Source organism: Typopeltis vanoorti, chromosome 9, assembly GCF_054136105.1.
Source record: "Typopeltis vanoorti isolate ZY-2024b chromosome 9, IOZ_Tvanoo_1.0, whole genome shotgun sequence".
Classification (NCBI taxonomy): Eukaryota; Metazoa; Arthropoda; class Arachnida; order Uropygi; family Thelyphonidae; genus Typopeltis; species Typopeltis vanoorti.
The window spans coordinates 84,359,523-84,385,320 of NC_143557.1; the positions used below are offsets into that span (position 1 = coordinate 84,359,523).

Below are 25,798 nucleotides of genomic sequence, written 5' to 3' on the forward strand. Positions count from 1 at the left end.
TTCACAGTGAGTCTCTGAACCATGGATGATGAAGTCATCATTCATCCCACTGAACCAACTGAGTGTTTTTCTTATCTATGTATCAAATACAACTTGATCTGCTACTGCATTATTTGTTTTAATTATTAGGAATGAGGGAGCATGGAATTAATTAAATTTTGATTTAAACAGTATTTTGTTTAATCATTTTAATTAAAAATGAATTACTTGTTAAAAGTTTTTTTTTTATTTTATTTACATTACAATGACAAATTTACAATGCCTGATTTTTGTTGAATACAAAAAAAAAGGAAAGCTTATATATTTTCAGAAAATTAAACAGTTGTCATTTCTTGCTAAGTGTTAGAAATTAATACATCTATAGAAATATGCACTTTGGTACTTGGAAAAGTATCAAAAGTCGTTTCATGTAATAAATGCTTTGAATAATTAATTACATTTCATCTATTTACACACACACACATATATATACATATACTGTACACTATATACATATCACACTTTGCACTGTAAGAGGTAAACTTAACAGTCAGTACCATGTTGATTTAAGCTCACTTGTTGGTTACTTTATGTACAATTATGGAATGAAAATGCATACTATAGAATTAAATTATATATATTTAATAATAGACCAATTAGTTGGTCTATTAAATATATACCAGGACACAATCACAATATATATATTTACAATTAAACAAATTTCAATGTTGAAGATATACTATCATCATCAAATTCCTGATATTATACTAAAGAGTAAAATGTGTAGATGCAACTGATTCTTTTTGAATATAAAGTATAATTTACTTTATAACAGAGTAAAAAAAAAAATTCCTAAAGCTGAGTGTTAAATTAAAACCTTAACAGAGATGAACAGATCTTGTTCATCAGGACTTAAACATTATGGTTTAAACTGAAATTGGTCGCTTTCTAAAGTCTGATTTCAATTTAGATTTATGGTAGGGATAACATGTTCCTCCATGGCTTTTTGCTATCATGAAGAACCATACAGTATTATGAAAGAAAGCATTCATTAATCTAAATTTAAATAAGTGATTTCTGAAAAACCATAACCATAATGAGAAATCCTAATTTAGACTGCTGTGACCTGATGCAAATCAGAAGAATCCAGTCAATTCTCTTATGTTACAAAAGAGTTATCATTTGACTGCTTAAGTTATGGTCAGTATCATGGTTGAACATTACACCATAGTTTGGTAATATGATCATTTTGTAATTTAGTGTTTCATTTGAACATACACTGTTTTCATTCATTTTCATCCCTTACTTGAAGGATACCAATGAAATGAATCACACTTCATTTTACATTCCATAAATCTATAACATCAACATTAAACTAGACCTATTACAGTTAAAATTTGACAATAAATGCCAAACAGTGAATATCTGAGATACCATTAATAATACGATTCTCCTTTTCAAAAAAGTAACCTCTTCTCATTCAAATTCATTCAAAGATCCTGTATAATTATTATTATCCAACTTCTGGGTGTGAAGCTCATTTGATGAATCTTGTTTTAGACTACAGTGTATATCTGAAATAAAAATGAATATATAGCATATTACTAAAAAAGCCAAATAGAAATTTATAGATTTTCATTCAGGTTACTTACTAACAATAAAGGTTACATATACCTGGAAGTTGTGTGTGGTGAAGAAGGATGTGAGGATTAGATTTTTTACAAGGAGAATTGTGAGTGAGTGGAATGCATTACTGGGATATGTTTTAATACAGGTAGTGTTAAGGATTTTAAGATTCAGTATGGTACATTTGTTGTCAGTTGCATGAACCTTCCATGATGCATCTGCTGACTCCATGGAGGGTGTAATAATAATACAGAAACACGATACTCCTGTTTTATGATCTTATGCCATAACTTTGTCATCAGAAACAGTTTTAATGATTGTTTCGAACATGATTTTTATATATTAAGCACAGTTCAGCATGGAAAATATATTACATTATTTGTAAAGAATATTATATATGTACTGTGCAGTAATTATGCAGTGCATGAAATCTGATACAGTACTTAATAATAATTCTAGGTCAAAGACTTGTTCGGAAGTCCATATGTCTATATATATATTATTATCTACAGATCTCCATTAGCAGTGGACTGGCAAACAAAATAAGGTCAGGAAATTACTTGAGAATAGTGCTCAAATGTATTATTTTATATTCTTATAAAATAATAGGTTTGATTATAAGCAAATATTATGATTGCTTTTTACTATAATACAGCAATCCCTCAATTAATGATCCTCCTATTAGTGTGTCATTTTTTTTTCTATACCCAAATTCAATTAGTGTGCTTATATATATATCTTAAAAATAAATGCTACAGATTTTAAAAATTTTCCATCTACATTTTTTTATGGCTAACTATTTTAAAAAATCACTCATCAGAATAAAATAATTTAGTTACCAATTTAAAACATTTTACAGTTATTTTTTAATGGCATACCATACTATATCCATGTACACTATGTTCCAAATTTATGTCGTCTGCTAATTATATAGCATTTTGCTGATCATATCTCATGCCTCCTTTGCAATTGTTTTCCTTAGTTTTTTTTTTTTTTTTTTTATTTTAAAGTATTTTCCCAAACTTTCATCATGAGTAAAAGAATTGGTGAGCAAATAAGTGGAAGTGTGAAAATGATTTGAAAAATAACCTCATCGGAATAAAAATTTTAAATAATAAAGAAAAATGAACAAGGCGAGTCCAGAGCAAAGATAGGACAAGAACACAAAAATGGGTGAATCAGCTATGAGCAATTTTAAGCAAAGCTGCTGAAAAATGAAAAAAGAAATTATGCACTAATAGGAGGAGCATTAATTGAGGAATTGCTGTATAGTAAAAAGCAATCATAATGATAATGTTTGAGTACTATTCTCAAAGAATCAAGTTCATTATGCGTGCACTCAAAATCAAAGTATCATAATGATTGAATTAGAGAGACTTCTTTCTACATGGATTGAAGATTGTAACCAAAATGGATCCTGCTAAGCACTGACCTTATTAAATCGAAAGCATTAAGTCTATTTGCAACCTTGAAAGAAAGGGCTATCGATGGAAAAGAAGAAGAATGCCACGCTAGTTGCTGGGTAGTTTGAGCATTTCAAAAAGAGAAATAACCTACATAATGTTCTAATCACAGGATAATTTGAAGAACACTGTGACCAGCAAATATTTAATGTCAATGAAACTGGCCTTTTTATTGAAAGCGAATGCCTTCTAAGACTTTTCAGGCCAAATCAGAGAAATCTCGGCATTTGTTATAAAGTCAAATGAAATTACTGCTAGCATTATGCGAGCCATCTGGAAGCACATTCTTTCACGTTGTGCAAATGACTTTTAGAGGCTTTTCAATGAATCTAAGTTAATTAAATCTCATTCTGAGAAATTGAGTGATTCTGAACTACTAAATTTAGATGCACAGCAGGAAGATCCTGAAGAATATGAAGAAAGTTTAATCACTGACAAGCCCAAAGAGACTTCACAGAAACAATTTTCTATTTTGTATAATTGAAGTTTTTAAGCAGCAATGCTTAGAGGCTGACCCTGATGAAGAGAGAAGCAGTAAAATTTACAGAAGTAGTAGAAGAGGCAATAGGACTATATTGTCAGTTGTATGAAAAAAAAGAAACAGAATGCCCAAACTACATTAGCTCAATTCTTTGTTAAGAAGTAGAATAATAAATTTATATTCTGAATATGTTTTATTGTCTTTCAACTTCATGATTTTCCTTTAACTGCTGATTTTATATTCTACTGACATTGTCCCATATGCTGAATTAATTTTGCAAAAAATTTATAAATAAAATCAATTGAAATTCTTACTGAAGTAAGAAGTCCAGACAGCATAATACATTCTTGATATACACTTGTTCACTCACAAAAATGGCAATAATGATGTTTTATAAAATTTGCATAATCAAGGGATGTCCACTTTATTATGCAAATTACACACATTAATTTGATGTTTTAAGGACACTTGTGATAAAGACTGATAATTATAAGCACGTAAACACAAGAAAGATATTTAATTAACCAAATATTTCAGTCTGGAAATAGCAGACCATCTTCAGTGGTCTGCTATTTCCATTATCTTCATATATCACTACAAGAACAGTTTTAAAAAAAAAATAATACAAGGTGGAATACTAACAATAGATCATTTAAAAATAGACAAGCCGCATGATGTTATATCACTAAGTATTAAAGGGAATATTTTTAAGCAGAGACATGATTGAAATAAAGATATTAATTAATAATATTGAATAACATAAAATTAATATGAATTAATGAGTTATCCTGATTAGACTTTCCCAGATTTTTGATATAGATATACAGTCATTCCGATTCAGGTTAGGACGATGGAGTAAGGGCTCTACGCTTTCTTTGAATAAACGTTCAAATTTATAACGGGATCTATGTAAGAGGCGAGTTTTTGACAAAAGGATGTTGTGGTTAGTTTCAATCCCGTGCTGAGCCAATCCAGATTTTGCAGGTTTGTTATGATGAATGGAGGATTGATGTACTTGGATTATTTTTTCAAGAGAACGTCCAGTTTGTCCAAAATAGGAGAGATCACAGTTGCAGAGAATTTGATAAACTCCATGAAGAGACATAGTTGAGCGTTTCTCTTTAGGAGAAAGAAAATGGGAAGATAATTTGTAAATAGGTGAATACATAGCTGTTAACTCATATTTCTTCAGAATTCTTGCGATAGGTTCTGAAATCCCGGAGATGTATGGAATTGTAACTCGACATATTGAATCTTTGTTGTTTTGTGGTGGATTATAAGAATCGAGAAGATGTTGAGTACTCTTTTCGGAAAAGCCATCGAGTTTCATGTATTGTTGGATAGTAGAAAGTTCTTTCTGTAGAAAATTAGAAATATTTGGTTAATTAAATATCTTATGTTTACGTGCTTATATTATTCACACATTAATTTATGTAGGAATTAATCAAAATATATATTTTATATAACGAAACCTGTGGTGAATTCATCACTAAAAACACACGTAATAACCACAGTAATGACTATGTAATACGTAAATATTTCATCCCAAGGACATCATCAGTACAGTAGTTTAAACGATATTAGGAATAATATACAGTTAGGGCGCATGATTACAATGGAATCTCAACGTGCAGTAACGTGTTATAGAAGTAAATTAAATATAACTGAAAAAAAAATAAAAATATATATATAAATAAATAAATAAAATAATATATATATATATAAAGATTATTTTACACAATTTTGTATGATAATTTCCCATACTTTAGGAATAGTAAGAACATCGTTGCGGTTTAAATTTAATCTGTGTAGTAGGGCTTCTGCACTTTCTTTATATAAACGTTCATATTTATATAAAGATCTGTGTAAAAGTTTCAACTTCTCCCAATGGATCCTATGGTTTGGATTTTCAACTCCGTGTTGGAAGAGACCAGTTTTCTGCAGTTTGAAAAGACGAATGTGGTCTTGATGTTCAGAGATGCGTTTCTGAACAGACCTACCTGTCTGACAAAGTAAGACAATTTGCAGGAGCATGGGATCTCATAAACACCAGGTAACATCAGAGGTGAGAGTTTGTCCTTAAGAGACAAACAAGTTATAGATTTGGTTGATATGTTTGTAAGTAGTGGCAAAATTGTATTTCTTCATAATTTTTGAAAGACGTTCAGAGATGCCTTTGACATAAAGTATGGGAATCCTATGGACTTCTTGTCTGGGTTGATGTGTGGGAAGGTGACTGATGATTTTTTTTTTTTGAGTTGTTTTAAGATTATATCCATTTAGTATAGTTGTATTTTTGATTATTTCTAGTTCTTGGTTTAGAGAATTTTAAGAGGAGCAGAATTTATGTGCTCTGGAAACTAGTGATTTAATGATGCCAAATTTCTGAGATGGATGATGAGTGGAAGAATTGTGAATGTAGCGACCTGAAAATGTAGGCTTGCATAGACAGACGTAGTGATGGAACCATCTTCTTTTCTTTGAATGTGTAAATCCAGAAAGGAGATACCCTGTGGAGATCCTTTTTCTAGCATAAAGTTGATGCGAGGATGAAGAAGGTTTATTTTATCTAGAAATAGTTGTAATTCCTGTTTGGGATGATCCCAGACTGCAAATACATCGTCGACATATCGTAACCAAATTTTTGGTTTGGGTTCAAAAGTGAATATTTTTTCTTCAAGGTGTTCTAGAAACAGGTTTGCTAAGTTTGGTGATAAAGGAGATCCCACTGCTGTTCCTTTTTCTTGTTTGTAAGTTTGACCTTTCCAGGTGAAGTAACCGGATATAATAACAAATTTGAATAATTCAACCATATCAGAAGGAAATTTTTGAGTAATAATTCTACTGTTTCTTTGTGGGGAATGTTCGTGAAGAGGGAGGCAATGTCGAAGCTAATTAACAAATCAGTTTTTAACAGTTGAATGTCTTTTATTTTTGCATGAAACTCTGTGGAATTTTTTATTGAAGAGGCCGAGTGGCCTATATGAAGACGGAGAAGGTTAAATAAGCCCTCTTCAATAAAAAATTCCACTGAGGTCAAACTTACAAACAAGAAGGAACAGCAATGGGATCTCTTTTATCACCAAACTTAGCAAACTTGTTTCTAGAACACCTTGAAGAAAAAATATTCACTTTTGAACCCGAACCAAAAATTTGGTTACGATATGTTGACGATGTATATTTGCATTCCGGGATCATCCCGAACAGGAATTACAACTGTTTCTAGATAAAATAAACCTTCTTCATCCTTGTATATCCTTTCTGGAATTTCACATTCAAAGAAAAGACGGTTCCATCGCCACGTCTCTCTATCGTAAGCCTACATTTTCAGGTCGCTACATTCACAATTCTTCCACTCATCATCCATCTCAGAAATTTGGCATCATTAAATCACTAGTTATCAGAGCACACAAATTCTGCTCCTCTGAAGATTCTCTAAACTAAGAACTAGAAATAATCAAAAATACAGCTTTCCTAAATGGATATAATCTTAAAACAACTCAAAAAATCATCAGTCACCTTACAAACATATCAACCAAATCTATAACTTGGTACCTTCTCCTAAGGACAAACTCTCACCTCTGATGTTACCTGGCGTTTATGAGATCCCATGCTCCTGCAAATTGTCTTACTTTGGTCAGACAGGTAGGTCTGTTCAGAAATGCATCTCTGAACATCAAGACCACATTTGTCTTTTCAAACTGCAGAAATCTGGTCTCTCCCAATACGGAGTTGAAAATCCAAACCATAGGATCCATTGGGAGAAGTTGAAACTTTTACACAGATCTTTATATAAATATGAACGTTTATATAAAGAAAGTGCGGAAGCCCTACTACACAGATTAAATTTAAACCGCAACGATGTTCTTACTATTCCTAAAGTATGGGAAATTGTCATACAAAATTGTGTAAAATAATCTTTATATATATATATTATTTTCTTTATTTATTTTTTATTTATATTTTTTTTTCAGTTATATTTCATTTACTTTTATAACACGTTACTGCACGCATATTGAGATTCCATCGTAATCATGCATCCTAACTGTATGTTATTCCTAGTATTGTTTAAACTACTGTACTGATGATGTCCCAAGATACTTGGGATGAAATATTTATGAATTAAATAGTCATTACTGTGGTTATTATGTGTGTTTTTAGTAATCAAAATATATAAAGAGCAACAACCGTACATATACGGGCTCAGCAAAGCAGGCATGTATTTCCGAGACCAGAATAATACATTCTCAGCAGTTAAAGGGTTATCTAGGTCCTAAGAGATATCCCAATTCTTTTATAAAAAAAATGAAGGGTTAAAAAAGAAATTTGAGGAATGAATTATACCTTTTTCTGTAGGTTATATTTGATTAGCGCATTTTCAATTAATACGCCTGTTTTACAGAGCACGTTAATTGAGGGATTGCTGTAGTTCATTACAAATATCCTATCTTTCTTAGTCTTTTTCTCATGACATAATTAACTGATATTATGCCTTTTTTATGTGACTACACATAGTTACATTATTATATCCTGTCAACATTGTTCCTCCAAGTTAGTCTAGCACTTGCTAGCACTCTCAGTATTGTCAAATATTGCTTAATATTATTATTACACATGAATGATCACATTCGCTCTTGAATTATCAAGTGATTATGAAGTGGTTTGTAAAAACATATATGAGGGATGTCCAGAAAATAAGTTCCGATGGGCTGTCAGAAACAAAAATATACTTACAAAAAAAACTTTATTGGAAATTAAAGTAGACATCTTTCACTGCTTTTCTATATCATTTCCACCATTGTTCAGGCACTTTTAACAGGGCACCAAGAGACCTTTGTCATAGAAAGTTGCCGCCTGTGATGCAAACCACGTATTGACTGCTTCTTTGACCTAGTCAGTGTTGTCTTGAAACTGCTGGCTACCAAGGAAAGATTTCAGATGTTTGATTTTGTGTTGTGTTATGCCAGATGTGTGTTCTCTTATCGCATGTTCTCCATAAACCTCAGTAACTTGCTGATGAATTTCAGCTGCTTTAACATTCCTCACATTCAAGAAACGGATAACTGACCTAATTTCACGTGCAGCAGGCGATTCGATTTTCTTAGGCATTATAAACACACACTGCACTGCAAGAATGTCTGAAAACCATTGTGATAGCAGCGCTGCAGTGAAAATATTTAAAAATGGAACTTACTTTCTGGACATCCCTCGTATGTATATTATATATGCTTGTTAATTTCTTACATTTTTTTTTAACTTGCATTATATTTCTCAACCTTCATATTCATTTATTTGTATTGCTAACATGAAAGTAATAACACAAGCAATCAACAAACTCAGCACGCATGTGCACCATTGTGATCACAGTGCTGCAGTGAAAATATTTAAAAATGGAACTTACTTTCTGGATGTCCCTCATATATATATGCTTGTTAATTTCTTACATTTTTTTTTAACTTACATTTCTCAACCTTTCTTCATATTCATTTATTTGTCTACCTTCTATGTATTGCTAATATGAAAGTAATAACACAAGCAATCTGAAATTTTATAAGCAGTAATATGCTTATAAATACCTGGTAGCTGAAGTTCCAATAATTCTGTGACTTCAAGTCCTACATCATCATCTGTACTTTGGTTTATTTCAGAGCATTTCAAGAATGCTTGTTGCTAAAGAAATAAAGAAAAGCCAGAAAAGAATAACGATTTTCATCTTTTCATCAAAATCATCAGTGACACATTCATAAATAATAGCTATAACAAAAATACTATTAATAAAATACTCCATAAAACTACAACAAAAACGAATCTAGATTACAGTAAAACCATAGCCATCCCATACATTAAAGGGTTATTGGAAAAAATCAACAGAATCCTACAACATTATAACCTCAATGCCACCTTTAAACCACCCAATAAACTTAAAACCATATTCAACTCCTCTAAGGATCCTCTCCTCCCATTAGCACATCCTGGAGTCTATTGCATCCGCTGCACCTGTAACTTACCGTACATTGGTGAAACAGGACGGACAATCCCTGTACGCAAGAAAGAATACATCAGACACATTAAATATAACCATTATGGTGAAGCAGGCCTCTCAGACCACGCACTCAACACCTTACACCAAATCAACTGGAAAAGCATCTGCTCTTTACACTACACAAAAACCTGGTAGAAAAGGAAATTTAAGGAAGCCTGCGAAATCCTGATAAACCACCCAAATATCAACAACAAAGATGGCATGAAAATTCCAAGGATCTGGATGGCACACATTCAGCCTACCTAATATATAAGATCCAGCATAAGTCAGGACTCTAGCCAATCTTCAGCTAGTATTAGAAACCATTCCATACCAACTGGCTGGAATGTGTACATGATGTTAATATATGTATATAGATAGATACTTGTTGTTGTGCCCAATGTATTTCTACAACCAACAGATAACACTAATAATAGGACTCTAGCGTTAATGTATAATTTTTTTTTTTTTCCATCAGCAGTCAGGCCAACAATTGTAGCAGTTGGTCAATGTCTTTAAAAAAGCAGTTTGATTGTAGTGTAGCTTGTTTTCTGTGTATAGTTGTATGCTCTAGAAGATGACCTTGACATAAAGGTCAAAACGTCGAATGTAGATTTTAGTTATATTAAACTAAAGTTTTTATTCAAACACAGTAGTTGTCTCCATAATTTTCAAAAATGCATAAGGCTTCAAATTACAAGCTAATCTGCATGTGTGTGTCTGGAGTTGTGGTTAACATGTTGGAGAGGTTAGTGAAGACCAATTTTGGAAATGGGTTGATAACAGCAGCAGCTGCAGTCTCTTTGATGTATAGCAGAGGTTTAAAGCAATCTACTTATTGCAACAAGGTAACAAATGTATTGGATAAAGGGAGACGGATACACAATGTTATATTTAGATTTTACAAAATTCATTGATAGACTACCACATGACAAACAGATGCAGTTGGATAATAATAATAATAACAGATCAGTGCACAGGACTGGAAACTGAGTGTTCTAGCAAGTTGTGTATGGGAGAGCAATATCCTGGAAGAGGAAAGTCACTAGTGGCATTCCCCAAGTAGTCAATGTCCTAATCACTCTACCACCAATTCTGCTCTAGTTGTTTTCCCCATCTTTGCAATGTGTCTTCAGAACATCCTTTGCAATATGTTCTGAGGGAAATGAAATTGTTACATGAATCAAGTTCATTTGCCTAAAATTGTAATAAGTGATCTTAATCCTCTGGTGAGGATGATATCTTAACAGAAACAGAGATGGAGTAGGTATGATTTTCATGAAGATAGAAAAAATAGACAGAGAGAGAAGGAACAATATTGATGGTAGCCGAGAAGTTATACCCATCCAAGGCAGAGATGCAAGAAGGAAATATTGGTAGTGGTTTTGAGATAGTATGGTGTGAAGTAGACAGGATGAAATATTTAGCTGGATGTACTTATAAACTTAGTAACATAGAGAACAGTGAGAAGGAAATTGATAGGCAAATTAACCTAGCAAACAAGAAAAGGGATAATGAATTTCTCGAGTTTTCAAAACACAACTATCTTAGTCATTGGGTAACGGAAAGCACACAAGGATCGGTAGTCTTGGATTTGAGGAAGAAGAGAGCATGAGAGAGCAGAAGGCATATGGAAAAATGAGTAAGCTTGATGATATGTCACTGTGTTTTGAGAGAATGCTCCAAGAAGTCAACAACAGCCTTGATTTACTTGTTTAACATGTATCTCACATTAGTCATGATCTGGGGGAATAGAAAGAGGGCAAAACTGTTCCTCTTCATAAGGAAGGTGATAAAGATAAGGCTTCAAATTACAAGCTGATCTGCATGTGTGTCTGGAGTTGTGGTTAACATGTTGGAGAAGTTAGTGAGGACCAATTTTGGAAATGGGTTGATAACATTTCCAAAATTGGATAATGGGTTGAAATGGGTTGCAGTCTCTTTGATGTATAGCAGAGGTTTAAAGCAATCTACTTATTGCAACAAGTTAACAAATGTATTGGATAAAGGGAGATGCATACACAATGTTATATTTAGATTTTACAAAATTCATTGATAGACTACCACATGACAAACAGATGCAGTTGGATAATAATAATAATAATAATAATAACAGATCAGTGCACAGGACTGGAAACTGACTGTTCTAGCAAGTTGTGTATGGGAGAGCAATATCCTGGAAGAGGAAAGTCACTAGTGGTATTGCCCAAGGGTCTGTTTTGGGGCTATTTATCTTGTATGTTAACAATATTGGGAACGTTTGCATGATAATATAAAGCTGTCTGCAGATGATGCAAATTGGAAAGAACCACGAAGAATATAGCATATGTTTTGGCTTTACAAGAGGACTTAAATGGACTTGTAACTGGCGAGTGAGATTACCAGTTTAATGTTGCAAAGTGTAAGGTTTTAAAATTCAAGAAGCAAAGCTGGGATGTAGAGTATAATATTGATGGGGATATTAAGAGGAATTAAGGGATCTTAGAATGATAATGGATAAGGACCTAAAATTTTGGGGTGATCCATTTAAGGATCACCCCAAATGGAGTCCATTTAAGTCCTCTTGTAAAGCCAAAACATATGCTATATTCTTCGTGGTTCTTTCCAATTTGCATCATCTGCAGACAGCTTTATATTGATAATGATAATGGATAAGGACCTAAAATTTAGAGCCTGTGTAGCTCAGTGGATGTGGCGTTTGCACACCACCGCGCTAGGCCGCACGAAGGAAGTCTTGGTTTCGAGTCTAGTCGGCGACTAGAGGAAATTTTTCTAAGCCTTTTTTCGACCGGTTCCCGAGTTAGTCGATCTCTGGCACGGGCAAGCAGGTTTTTCCTCCCGGAAACTCGGGTTTTTCGTCCTGTAAACTCAAGAAAATCGACCGTAGAACCCACATTATTTCAGCCATTAAATATATTGTGTTAGGGTTAGAGACCATGAGATGGCGGCACATTTGAGCCGTCTCTCTTCACTGCGTACCGCTTAATTAGTGATAGCCTTGGGCCATCTGTCTCTGATTGGGTACCAGTGGAGATTGAACTGCCCACTCAGTCTCCAAAAAGTTAGATAGGGCTAAATGGCCTCGCCTACTCCCGTATATACGGGAATAAAAAGGCGTTAGCTGATTTTTATTTTTATTTTTATTTTTTTTTATAATTTTGGGGTGACACTACTAAACTAGTGAGGACAGCACAGTGGATTATGGCAATGATGTGGAGGACAATGACATGAAGAAATAAGAAAATTATTGTTCCATTGTATAAGAACTTGATCAGGCCACATATGGATTACTGTGCACAGATTTGGTCACCTGGTTTTCAAAAGAATGAAAAGATATTGGGAAAATAACAACGCGTCTACAGGTCCCTGTAATGATGGAGGACGATGTTTGTAATAGAATAGAAACTGTAATTCATCGATTTTGTTATTCAGTCTTGAACTCTAAAATATAGGACAAAAAGCTGTCCTGAAGAGTTTTCTTGGGACAATGGGACACATTAGCCAGAAATGGGACGATCCCATATTTTACAAGATGTGTGGGATCCCTAATCACTATGCAAAAAATCTCCCTTTCACTTACTTACATTGACTTTTGCATAGTTTCCAGGGATGACCTCTAATTTGTCCATACTCTGTGCAATAATTCCTCAGTGCATATCTGATAGGCTCCTATCTCTTATGTCTCAATCACATCACCTCTCCTCCTATCTACCAAGCTCTACAGCTCACAGTCCCAGATCCATCCTCAGAGACTGATTAATGCCTCATATACTGAAATGATAACCTCCTTATCTGTTCAGGGTTCTTTGCATTATAGCATCAATTTTCTGGGCAACCCTTACAATTTTTGTGATGTATCTCCTAAATATCAGTTCCTTATCCACCAAGATCCCCAGATCCCTCACTTCCTACACCTATTGCACCAAAGTTCCTCCAATATGATAAATCTCACTCCTCAAGTGAGATTTATCATATCTTGATAAATCTCCTCTCAAATCTTGAGCTATATCACTGATATATAAATTAAACAACACCGATCCTAAAACAGACAAAGTTTTCAAGTGACAGTTGGCTTACATCAAGGGTCAGCATTAAGTCATAATAACATCCTGTTTAATATTGTGATGGAAGGTGTGAAGGAGGAGGTGAGAGAAGACGTGTCTTGGACAATGTTGTATGTGGATGACATTGTGCTGTGTGCAGAATGAAGAGAAGGAGTGGCAGCTAAACTGGAAAGATGGAGGAAAGTACTGGAAGAGAGAGGTATGAGACTGAGCAGAAGTAAGACAGAGTGTATGTGTTGCAAAGTGTATGGCAGCCAGGAGACAGATCTAGAGCTGGAAGGAAATGACATCAGGAAAGTTAGGGACTTTAGATACTTAAGTTCAACAGTGGAAGAGGATGGAGAGGTCGTGGGATGCAGAATACAAGCAGGATGGAGGAACTGGAGAGAGAGAAATGGCTGGAGTGCTATGCGATAAGAGGGTGCCGATCTAAAAAGCAAAATCTATAGGACAGTAGTGAGACCATTATGACGTATGCTATGGAAACTGTGGCCCTGAGGAAAAATAACATTAGCAGGATGTTATTTTTCCAGGAGACAAATCTGGAGCTGGAAAGAAATGTCATCAGGAAAGTTAGGGACTTTAGATACTTAAGTTCAACAGTGGAAGAGGATGGAGAGTCATGGGATGCAGGATATAAGCAGAATGGAGGAACTGGTGAGAGAGAGAGAGAGAGAGATAGATGGCTGGAATGCTATGTGATAAGAGGGTGCCAATCTAAAAGGCAAAATCTATAGGACAGTAGTGAGACCAGCTATGACGTATGCTATGGAAACTGTGGCCCTGAGGAAAAATAACAAAATAACATGGAGGTTGCAGAGATGAGAATGCTTAGGTGGATGACAGTGTGACCAGAAAGGATTGTCTGAGAAATGACTATGTGAGGGGGGAATGGTGAAAGTTACGAACTTAGAAGCAAAGATACAGGAGGCAAGGTTGAGATGGTTTGGTAATGTGATGAGGAGGGGAGGATGAATATGTGGGAAGAAAGGTCATGCAGATGGATGTGCAGGGGAGGAGGAAGTGCGGGCAGCCAAAGAGGAGATGGAGGGAGCTGGTTGAGGAGGACTCGACGATGAAGAACTTGGATGTGGTTACAGCCAAAGACAGGAAGATGTGGAGGAGACTCACAACAAACAGTGACCCTACCTAAGTGGGACAACCTGCAGAAGAAGAAGATCCTCAAACAGAACCCTGTGATATACCCCACATCACCTTTCTTTTGAACACTACCCCCACACACACACACACACTATCTCCTATTCAGTCACTCTAAAATATAATGTAACCAAGTTGTTGATTGTAACCCATGTTGCTTTCTTGGAAGATTTACATTCTCTGACTAGCCTCTCTAACTCCTTCAACACCACACCTGATATATGCACGGGCCTATAGTTTCACACATGACTGGAGTGCTATACGATAAGAGGATACTCCCTTATGCAGTGGCAACATTTTCCCCTTCTTTCCACTTTTCTTGGTCTGATGAACAACAAAGTCAAAGGAAATGCAAGCTATTTTGCACATTACCTTAACATACATTTCATAGCCTTATTAACTTCAAGGATACATAAATTCTAAACACTTCCCATTCTCGAACTGTTAAGTCTTCTCTCCTCTATCCTATCCAACACTTCTTTTAACCACCCCTTTCCCACATAAAATACATTAGAAAAATATCAGATGAACATTTCCAATACATCTTCTGCAGATGTCACCCATGTTCCATCTCCATCAACTAATCAGTCTTCCATATTTATCCTTTCTTCTCCTAATGACATAGATAACTATAGATTTCTCTAGGGTTTTGCTTTGCTATTTCAGCCTTTCATATTTTCCTTTCATTTATTGAAAATTTACTGAATATATTATTCACGAATACAAGAACAATTTCTGATAGTGGTTTTGTAAAGAAATGAAATAAACTATCAAGTCAAGTCAATAAAAATTTAAATCTTAATTTTACCTACCTTAAAGTCTCTTGGAGGGCAACAGTACAATTCCATTTGAGTGTCATGGGTAGGGATATTGTCTCCAATATAACCAAAAGTTTCCATAATCGGATCAAGATATTTGAAATGATCTTGCTGATCAACTTCTGAAGGCAAGCAGTTGGAAATATCTTGTACTTGAGATTCTGGATTATCTGTTTTAATTAATTCTTGTATTACATTTAAAGTTTCATAATTATAATCAGAATTATTACCATTTAGTAAATTGAATATTTCAGAAAGTGAACTGATTTGCATATTTATAATATTTGAATTGGAGTCATCTGTGAAATTATAACTTGCATCTTGTAATTCAGTGTATACAGTAGGTGAGGGACACTGATCCTGAAGGTTTATGCACATTTCCATAGTTTCTTCATTTTCTTTCACTAAAGAAGAAAAGCCATATTCCTCTTGTGATAAATGCATGCTAGTATCTTTTATTTCTTCCAATTCATTAATTATTCTCCTCCTTTTCTGCAATTCTTGAGATATTTTTTTGCTCCTTTTTACTTTCTTTTTTTTATCTAAATTTGAATAAAAAGAAGAAACGCATGTATCGAATAATAATGTATTCAATAAAAACATGTATTTGATAAAAACTAAGTTAGTAAAGTATTTAAATGCTATCAGAATATCAGAAGTACATTACTATTATCATATCGACCTCAAAGAAAGCAAGAGGTCAGCTCTAGGTTCCACAAAATTTATTATATCACACTTTAAAATCATCTGTTGTCTGCATACATAAAATGTACTTCTTACTTCATCTCCCTTATGTAATTTCCTTCATGAGGCCCATTTCTGTCCTGTTCCAGTTCTCTTTTGAAAATCTCCCTAATATCTCTTTGTCAGACACTCCTTGAGAATTGTGCATATTTCAGTCATATCACGCTTCCTCCTCCTCCTCCTCTATAATCTACATAGATAGATTACATTTCCTCATAGCTGCCATCCAAAGTCTTGATATTTTCATTATTATCTGCCTTTACATCCTTTCTAACATTTCATCATTTCCAAAATCCAGATGATTAGATGTTAGTGCATTGCAAGAATCTCCTGGGTAATCTTCAACATCACTGCAGAACATTCACTTAACTTCAATTCTTTGTCGACAGCATGTTGGATGTTTAATGGAATGAAAACTGCACAAGGAATGAATCAAACAACAGTCTAAAACTGTCATTATTTCATCTCTGTCACAAAGACATCTTCAGGAAATAGAAGACTGAAAATTCAAGACCAGCACATCATGGGATGGACACTGACCACAATATTCTCCAGTCCAATATGTGCATGCCTGTTACATCAGTGTCGGTTTAAGTTTGAGTGGTTGTTTAAAGACAGTGCTAAAGCACTTCTGCACCATCCAAACTTAAATTCGAGTGACTGTCTATCCATAGCAAAGATTTGGGAGAGTCTCACCCCCCCCTTTTTTTTTCATGTCATTTTAATTTATTTGTATTTTATTTTGCAACCACCTATTATATGGTGGCACACTAGCATGCACTCATATCTGTAAAAAAGAATACCATTTCATCATTTATGCTTTACCTTGTGAATGTGCTTAAGCACTGATGATAGCCTGTTAGTTTCAGGCCAAAATATTTGCAATAAAAAAAATTATTATTATTATTATTATTACACCCTCCATGATGTTGGCAGACTGACTCGCCGTGGGAGGGTTCATTCAACTGACAACATAGGGGGAGCGATATCCAGGAAAAGGAAAGTCACTAGTGGAGTGCCTCAGGGGTCTGTTTTGGGGCCATTACTGTTTAACTTGTATATTAACGATATAGGTGAAGATTTGGATAGAGATATTCAGTTATTTGCAGATGATGCAAAGTTGGGACGAACCATGAAGAGTAGTGAAGATGTTGTGGCCTTACAAGAAGACTTGAATAAATTGAATGATTGAGATGTGAGTTCAATATTGCAAAATGTAAGGTTTTAAAATTTTGAAAACAAAGATGGGATGTAGAATTTATGCTTAGTGAGGATATATTGTTGGAGGTGGAAGAAATGAGAGATCTGGGGGTGATAGTGGATAAGGATCTGAAATTTAGGGGGCACATAGCCAAAATTGTGAAGACAACACAAAGGCTTCTGGGAATGATGCGGAAGACACTGACGTGTAGAAGTAGGGAGATTCTTCTTCCCTTTTATAATGCTTTGATTAGACCACACATAGACTATTGTACCCAGATTTGGTCACCTGGTTTTCAGAAGGATGAAGAAATGTTGGAAAGAGACCAAAGGCGATTGGAATGTCGCCTTTGGACTCTGACCTCTGGAATGTCGAGTATGATGAAAGATTGAGAAGATGTAATTTGCAGAGTCTGGTGGACAGGAGGAAGAGGGGAGATATGATAGAGACCTACAAGTTGATAAGGGGTTGTTATAGGATCAATGCTAGAGAAGTTCTACAGAAAATAGTGGGAGATCGGGAGAGAACCAAAGGTCATCCCTGGAAACTGTATAAAGAGGGTTGAGTAGGGGAGTGAGGGGCAAGTTTTTTTCATGCAGAGTTGTGAATGATTGGAATGCCTTGCCTGAGAGTGTGGTATCTGCAAGGAGTTTGAATGTGTTCAAGGCACGGTATGATGAGCTGCGTGTGTGTGATAAAAGGACCTCCCAGATGAAATTTTGTCATGTCGTACCATCATTTTTATTTTGGTTTAACCAATAAGAATACAATTTGGTCGGCTAAATCCCAAATTGCCTAATAATAATAATAATAATAATATCTATCATAGTGAATCTTAAAATCCTCAACACTCCCTGCATTAACAGCATATTCTGGTAATGCAATCCATTCTCCATGTTAAAAACCAACTCTTCACACCCCCTGTTCACCACATTCTAACACAACTTCCAGGGATGGCCTCTGGTACTGCTTATTAACATCTAACCCAATCAACACTCAATGGGGGATTATAAAATGTACTCATTTTATAATCGCCACTGAATTAATCTGATAATATTCCCTCGCTAACTTAAATGTCTCTATCATATCATCTCTTTTCCTTCTATCCACCAAACTCTGCAATCCACATTTCTTCAACTTCTCTACATTGCCAGCATCCAGATTCCTGATATTGTCTTAGTCTTAATCTGGACCATCTCCACTGTTCCCACATCACAATGAAAACCAGGTGACAAAATCTGAACACAATAGTCCAAATGTGGTCTGACCAGTGCTTTATACAGTAGCACAACCACCTCCTTATCTTTACATATTAGAGTACTATTTATCATAAGGGCACTATGATGTGCAGTCTTTGCAACACTTGCAATATGCCCTCTAAACTTCAGTCTACTGTCAACCATCACTTCTAAATGTTGAATTTCATCCACTTCCTGCAGTAGAGCACTGTCAATATAGTACACAGCTTTATATTTCTTCACTCCAAAATCTACAACACTTTGCACTTATTAACTTTAAGGTTATAACCCCATTCCTTTATCCAAGGAACCCCAGGGCCACTGTTACCCTCCTTTTTTTGAGACATTGCTCCATCATAAACAACTTGCTGGTATCATTCAGAGAGTCTGTCTCCAATCCATCTAACCAATATACTATCTACTCCCATCCTCTGCAGCTTGTACACCAACTCATAATGTGGTAATCTATCAAATGTTTTTGCAAAGTCCAAGAATATCACTGTATATGATTCTCCCTTATCTAACAGACACTCATCACCTTGTCATAAAATGCAAGTAAATTGCTAAAACAAGACCTACCCTTTATAAATCCGTGCTAATCATTATAAAGAATACTAGGTCCATCAACCCAATCTTGTGTTCTATTCCTAACCAATCTCTCCAACACCTTGACTACATCTGCAGTTATATATACTGGTCTATAATTGGAAACTCATACCCTAGAACCATGCATGTGGAGTAGTACTATTTTGACTTCTTTCCACCCCTTAGGAACCTTACCTACTGCAAGACTTTCATTAAATAATCAGGTCAAGGACATAGCTAACTGTTGTGTGCATTTATTAAGAATACATGGTGATATGTCACCCATTCCTACAGTCTTATTAACAGGGCCGTCGCCATATTAGATCGTGCCCTGAGGCAAACAATTAAATATGCCCCTGATGGATTATAAGACAAAAATATAAGAAAACCTCCAATTGCTATTTTGTTGTTATTACAAGAGAAACATTAATGCAAAACGATTACATAATAATATTAATTAAATGTCTTCTCTGGGGATATCGCACAATAAAACTTTATGAGCTCTTCTAAATTTAAATTATAAACTATGTCTGCCTTTATTGATATAGTTGCTAGACCAACCAATCGTTCGTGGGTCATTGCTGTTTGCAAATAATTTTTAATCAGTTTAAGCTTAGAAAAACTTCTTTCCACACTTGCTACGCTAGCAGGAATTGTTAGCCTATCGACAGCGCCGACCGCAATATGGCTGAACAAGTGCCCTTATTAAGCCATGCCGTCAGGCAGGCTGCCTGTATGCTACACCTGTCGATGGTACTGCTTATTAACATCTAACCCAATCAACATCCAATACACCTGTTTCTTTCACTTCCAATTCTCCTAATACTTGCCTCTCTTCTAGATATTGTACCAGATCATTGACACCAGTATAATATATGCTGATAAAGTGCTCATTCAATAATTCCACTATATCCTTTGCAATGGTCACTCTGCTGCCATGACTATCTATCAGTGTCAACCTGCCATAATTATTCTCTCTTGCTTGCTATATGGCAGAAGAATTTCCTGGAATTAACCTTGGCCTGACCAGCCAATCTCCTCTCATACTGCACCTTTTCTTTCTTTACTGCGCTTGTCTCCTTCCTAGCCTGTACTTTATACTTTCATGGATCTGATCACTACCAACTGTCTTATACCTCCTCCATTACAGTTTCTTTTCCAACACAGCTTGCTTGATTTCACATCCATTTCACTCCTACCCTATTTACTTGCTTAACCCTTGGTATGCAGTTATACATTGCTTGTGTCAGATACTTATGAATTTCCATGCACTGTCAACATCTTTTCTGCACAGCTCATCTTCTCAATGAATTGATGCTAGTTGACTATAGATATTCTCATAATCACCCATCTTATACTTGCACACACATCCTTTTTTGGCAGTAACCTTTTCTTGTTTTCCCTCTTCCCAAACAAGTACCTCATGATCACTCTCACCAAATGGCAGCGATGTCAATACTTCATTAACAACTACATCTTGTAAAGTTATCACCAAATCCGAAACATTAAGTCTCTGGTTGCTTCGGTCACATGCTGCTTAAATATTTTTCCCTCAGAATATCAACAAACTCACTCTCCTTGTTCCCATATACTATATCCTCCTTCCATTCTATAGTCCTTATTAAAGTCTCCCATCAAGATCACTTTCCTTTTACATAACAACCAATTTGCCTAAACATCTGCACAAACAGTATGCTCTACATTCCCTGGCCTATAACAGCATCCTATCAGATATACTAGCCTATTAATTTCACCTTCACACCACATAGATTCAAAATCTGTGCATGTATTATCAACTTCCACACTTTGTGGACACAATTCCTCTGCAATCATTAACAGTAGTCCCTCTCTTTTCACCTTCCTATCCTTCCAGAAAACTTTATATCCTTCCATTTCTATTCCTGACATCATATCACATTATCCTCAGACAACCAAGTTTCACTTACACCAATTGACATACTGACTCAGTTCAACAAAAACAAAACTCAGCCCTCTTATTTTGAATACTTCTTACATTTGTATACAAACATAACAATCCCTGTGTCTTTGAGGCCAATCTACCAGCACCAAAATTCTCTATTCTAGCTTCTATGCCTCACCTCTTCGGTCTGACCACTCCTGTTTCTCTGATCCTGACTCTGATTGCCATTCATACTCCTCTCATCCTCACTTTGTGTTGCTAATCACATCTTCTTCCTATTGTAAAAGCCTTTTAGCTGTGCTATCCTGCTTTTTGTTAGATCGTTACTACATTAACCTCGCGACTCTGTGCCTTCTCAGCAAACAGTAGCCTTTCTAAATGCCCAACACCAAACCATCAACTTTGGTGTTGGGCAAAAGTTGATGGATTGCATCAAATGCAATCCATCAACTTTAAATCATTCCAACTTTCCTTCAAATTCACTCCACAGATTCACAAACTGAACCCCCCCCCCCCTTTGCTTCACACAACTCAGCCATCTTGCTATTCATTATCTCTTCTCTCCTTCTCAATTCACTATTGCCATATCTGGGCAATACACAACCAAATTTTCCAACAATGTCATTATCCTTTATTCTGCTGCAAACAACTTCTTCGAGTCTCTATCAACATTCTTTTCTTCACCAATTAAGTGGTTTGTGCACACAACTACCACTAATTCCAATGCCCACTCTTTCCTTCTCTGCAAAGCATCAGTTATTTGTTTCATTGTTCCACCAGGAAAGCATATTTTATGTACTTTATTAGTCATGACACCTCTAATGATCAAGTCCCCAAACGATGATATATGTTTATCCTTTGCCTCTTTTTCCTCCTTCTCATTCACATCACTTTTTAGGTGTTTAACCTCATCTTCCAGATGCTTTATTTCACATTTCATTTTCACTAACTCTTGCCAAAGCTCTTCTACTACAGTCCTGACTCTAGCTTCCATTTCTAATAGCTCTAATCTATCAATACACTTCTCGCATACATTAATGCCTTCCTTCTTTTCATTCACTCTAACAGTCCACAAACCTTTCACATTTTTTGGTGCATACATGAAACAACTATTATTATTATTATCACAATTTTCACAGCACATCCATTATTATTATTAATTCTTGAGCCTACATGTTTCTAATAATTAGTACTATGTCACAAGCTCTATTAAAAACCACATCAATAGCTCTGTTAGTTCTTTAGCACATTCCCTTAACATGCAGGAAGATTTATGGGAATGATAGAAAAGAGAATAGAAACAGAAGAAGACAGGGAATTAGAAAAATATGAGAGAGTGCTAGATTTAGAGATGCAGGGAATTAGAAAAATATGAGAGAGACCAGGGATAGAGAGAGAGATGCCAGGACAGCAGGTAAGAAGAGGAACAAAGAAAGAAAGAAAGAAAGTATTAGAGGGGAGAGAGAGAGAGAATGAGGGATGTATGTGAGCAAGGAAGGAACAGAGTGCTAAGAGGTATATGATGTATGAAGACTCAATGATCGGTGGTTTACAAGATGCCCAAGGAGTGTTTGCCCAGAGGAACAACAGAAAATGAGGCTTTGGTAATTAAGCAGGGTGAAAAGGTGGATGAGATAATTGTGATGGTGGACGCGAATGACTTGAGAGGCAGTGTGAATCGAGTGGCAAGAGATCTGAGGTTGTACAGAAGAAGATTCAGAGAGGGAAGATAGTGTGTGTGTTACCCATGCATGATAATGATGAGCTGAGGAGAGGAGTTAATAATGAATAGTATGATAGCCAGAATCTGTCAAAAGAGAGGCTTGGAATACATGGATGCTTGGAGGGCACTTGAGAACAGAAAGGAACTGTATGTGAGAGACTGCTTGCATTTGAATGAGGAAGGATGTACTCATCTGGAAAGATTGCTGTTCTCTGAACAAGTCACTGTATTAATGCAGGGAAACTAGAATTATCAGGGTGGATGGTAACAGAGAATAGGTACTTGGGAAAAGGGAAAATGCATTAGGTAAAGCTGAATCCAGTGGAATCTGAAGGGGATAATGTAGATATAGAAACAGTGACATTTTTATTCTTTATACTAATGCCAGGAGTATCCAAAATAAAAGAGATGAATTGGTGGTACTGATAGCATCAGTCTCTCCAAAGATTATTGGGATCTCTGAGATGTGGTTGGCAGAAGATGATATACTAATAGGAATAGAAGTAGAAGGGTACAGCATTTTTTGACAGGATAGAAATGGAAAAACACAGTCATGAAATACTGCTTATGTCCTCTCAGAGTGGAGGATTTGGAGGGCAATGGCACTAATGGTTTTGAAAGCATATGAAGTAGAGGTGGGCAAGGCAGGATATTTAGTGGGGTGTTGCTACAAGCCAGGGAGCATAGAGGGTGAGAAGCAGGAGATGTTTAGGCAGTTGAGCTTGGCAATGCAAGAAGAATGATTGTTATGGGAGATTTTAACTACTGCAGTATAAACTGGGAAGAGGAAACTGCATGTAGTAATAAGGAAATGGAATGTCTAGATTTCTTGAGAAACAAATGTCTTAGGCAACATGTAGTAGAAGGAACACGAGGTTCAAGAATTTTGGATTGGTCTATGACCAGAAGAGTTGATTATAACAGTTGGAGAGAGTGACCATGTGGTTTTTGACTTGGAAGATGAACAGACATACAGGAATATCAAAGAGAAAGGAATGTATGTGGAAATATAGGGCATACAATTATAATAATCTTAGATATCAACTTGGGGAAGTTCCATGGAGGGAGGAATTGGAAGAGCGAGATATCATTAATGCTTGGGAAATTGTCATCTGTCATCTTCCTTATACCTTCTTTTACCTTGCGGTGTCGAGGGTCCATTGATCATCGGACCTCACTCCGTTTACAGGATAAGGTGGTCAGCCTTATGCCCCGGTGTATCCTATGGCCTGTAGTGGTGAGTTCTCAAGGCCAGTTTGCCTGCTTTGCGGGATGAAAAACCCCAGAATAAACTGGGGAAACAAACCCGACTGGCTAACTTGGCTATGGCTGAGGAAGATCCTTCAGCTCCTCACGTCACTGACGGGAATCGAACCTAGGACACTCCTTCCCCAGGCATATGGTTGCGAAGTGCATAGCCACTAGGCTAACTGCGCAGACTGCTTGGGAAATTGTGAAGGAATATTTATTAACAGCAATAGTAAGCTGCATACCACAAGTGAAGAAGCAGACACAATTTGGTGTAAAGTAGATGACAAACAATATCAAACAGGAACTGCAGATTAAAAAGAGGTTATGGAAAAGATATAAGGAGAAGGGTGGAGAGCAGATGCATGAAGAATATAAGACTCAGGCCAGGAGAGTGACTAGTATGGTAAGAAAGGCAAAACAACTGAAATATGAGAACAGACTGGCCCTGAGATAGAAAGAAAATCCATCCTAAGGAATTTTTTAATTATGTGCCCAGTAGGAGGAGAAATGATTGTAGAAGAATGGCATTGTTGGATAAAAATGGGAATAGAGTGACTGATGCAGAAGATAGTGGATTTGTTCAATTAACACTTTATTGGGATATTTCAGGGGACATGGCAAGTTTGAGAGAAGTGCAAGAAAAGAGTGTGTTTCAAATACTGAGTACTCTGGATTCAATAAAGCAGTGAGACTGGATGGAATTTTGCCACGGGTTTTAAGAGAATGTGCTGAAGAACTGACAGCTCCATTGACCTGGCTTTTCAATGAAATTCTAGGCAAGGGAAAAGCACCCAAGGAGTGGAAGGATGGAAAGATAGTGCCATTGCATAAGGGTGGTAGCAAACTGGAAGTGTCAAATTATAGACCAGTTTGTGTTTCATCAGTAGTTAAGATCTTGGAGAAATTAGTGAGGCACCATATACAGCTTTGGGCAGATGAGAGTAATGTTATCTGTGAGAGTCAACATGGATTTGTTAAGGGACACTCTTGCTTTAGTAATATGATTGCCTTTTATATTAAAGTGACAAGAGTGGTTGATGAGGGAAAGGCATATTTTTCGTCGTTTTGTTTGGATTTTACAAAGGCATTTTATAGGGTACCACATGATAAGCTGATATTTAAGTTGCAGCACATGGGTGTAGATGTTAGGTGAACTGGATTCAGGATTAGCTATCTGATAGGTATCAGAGAGTTGTGTATGGGGGGGGGGGGGAGACAATATCAAGGAGACAGAAGATTATAAGTGGGGGGTCCCACAGGGCTCAGTACTGGGACCCATATTGTTTAACCTTTATATCAATGACATTATCAGTGGATTGCAGGGAGATATTCAGTTGTTTTGCAGATAATGTGAAACTGGGAAGGGTTATTAGTAATAGTCCAGATGTGTACCCCTGCAAGAGGATTTGAATAAACTAGATAGATGGACAAACTAATGGGGGTGTCACTGTAATGCAGCAAAATGTAAAGTCTTGAAGTTTGGGATATATCGATGGGAGGCTTCATACTCTGTTGGAGGAACTG

General features: G+C 35.9%; 1 protein-coding gene across 2 annotated transcripts in view; it reads right to left on the minus strand.

Annotated features, from left to right (window-relative positions):
• Positions 1-203: 203 nt before the first annotated feature.
• Positions 204-25,798, minus strand: part of LOC150103214 (uncharacterized) — a 34,436-nt gene continuing 8,841 nt past the window's right edge. For both annotated transcript variants that reach the window (XM_090398008.1, XM_090398006.1), the window contains exons 4-6: positions 15,606-16,153; positions 9,126-9,219; positions 204-1,553 (exon numbers count right to left, since the gene is read on the minus strand). In XM_090398008.1, the coding sequence (XP_090254134.1) occupies positions 1,456-1,553; positions 9,126-9,219; positions 15,606-16,153 (740 nt within the window). In that variant the 3' untranslated portion in view covers positions 204-1,455. The remainder of the gene's footprint in view (positions 1,554-9,125; positions 9,220-15,605; positions 16,154-25,798) is intronic.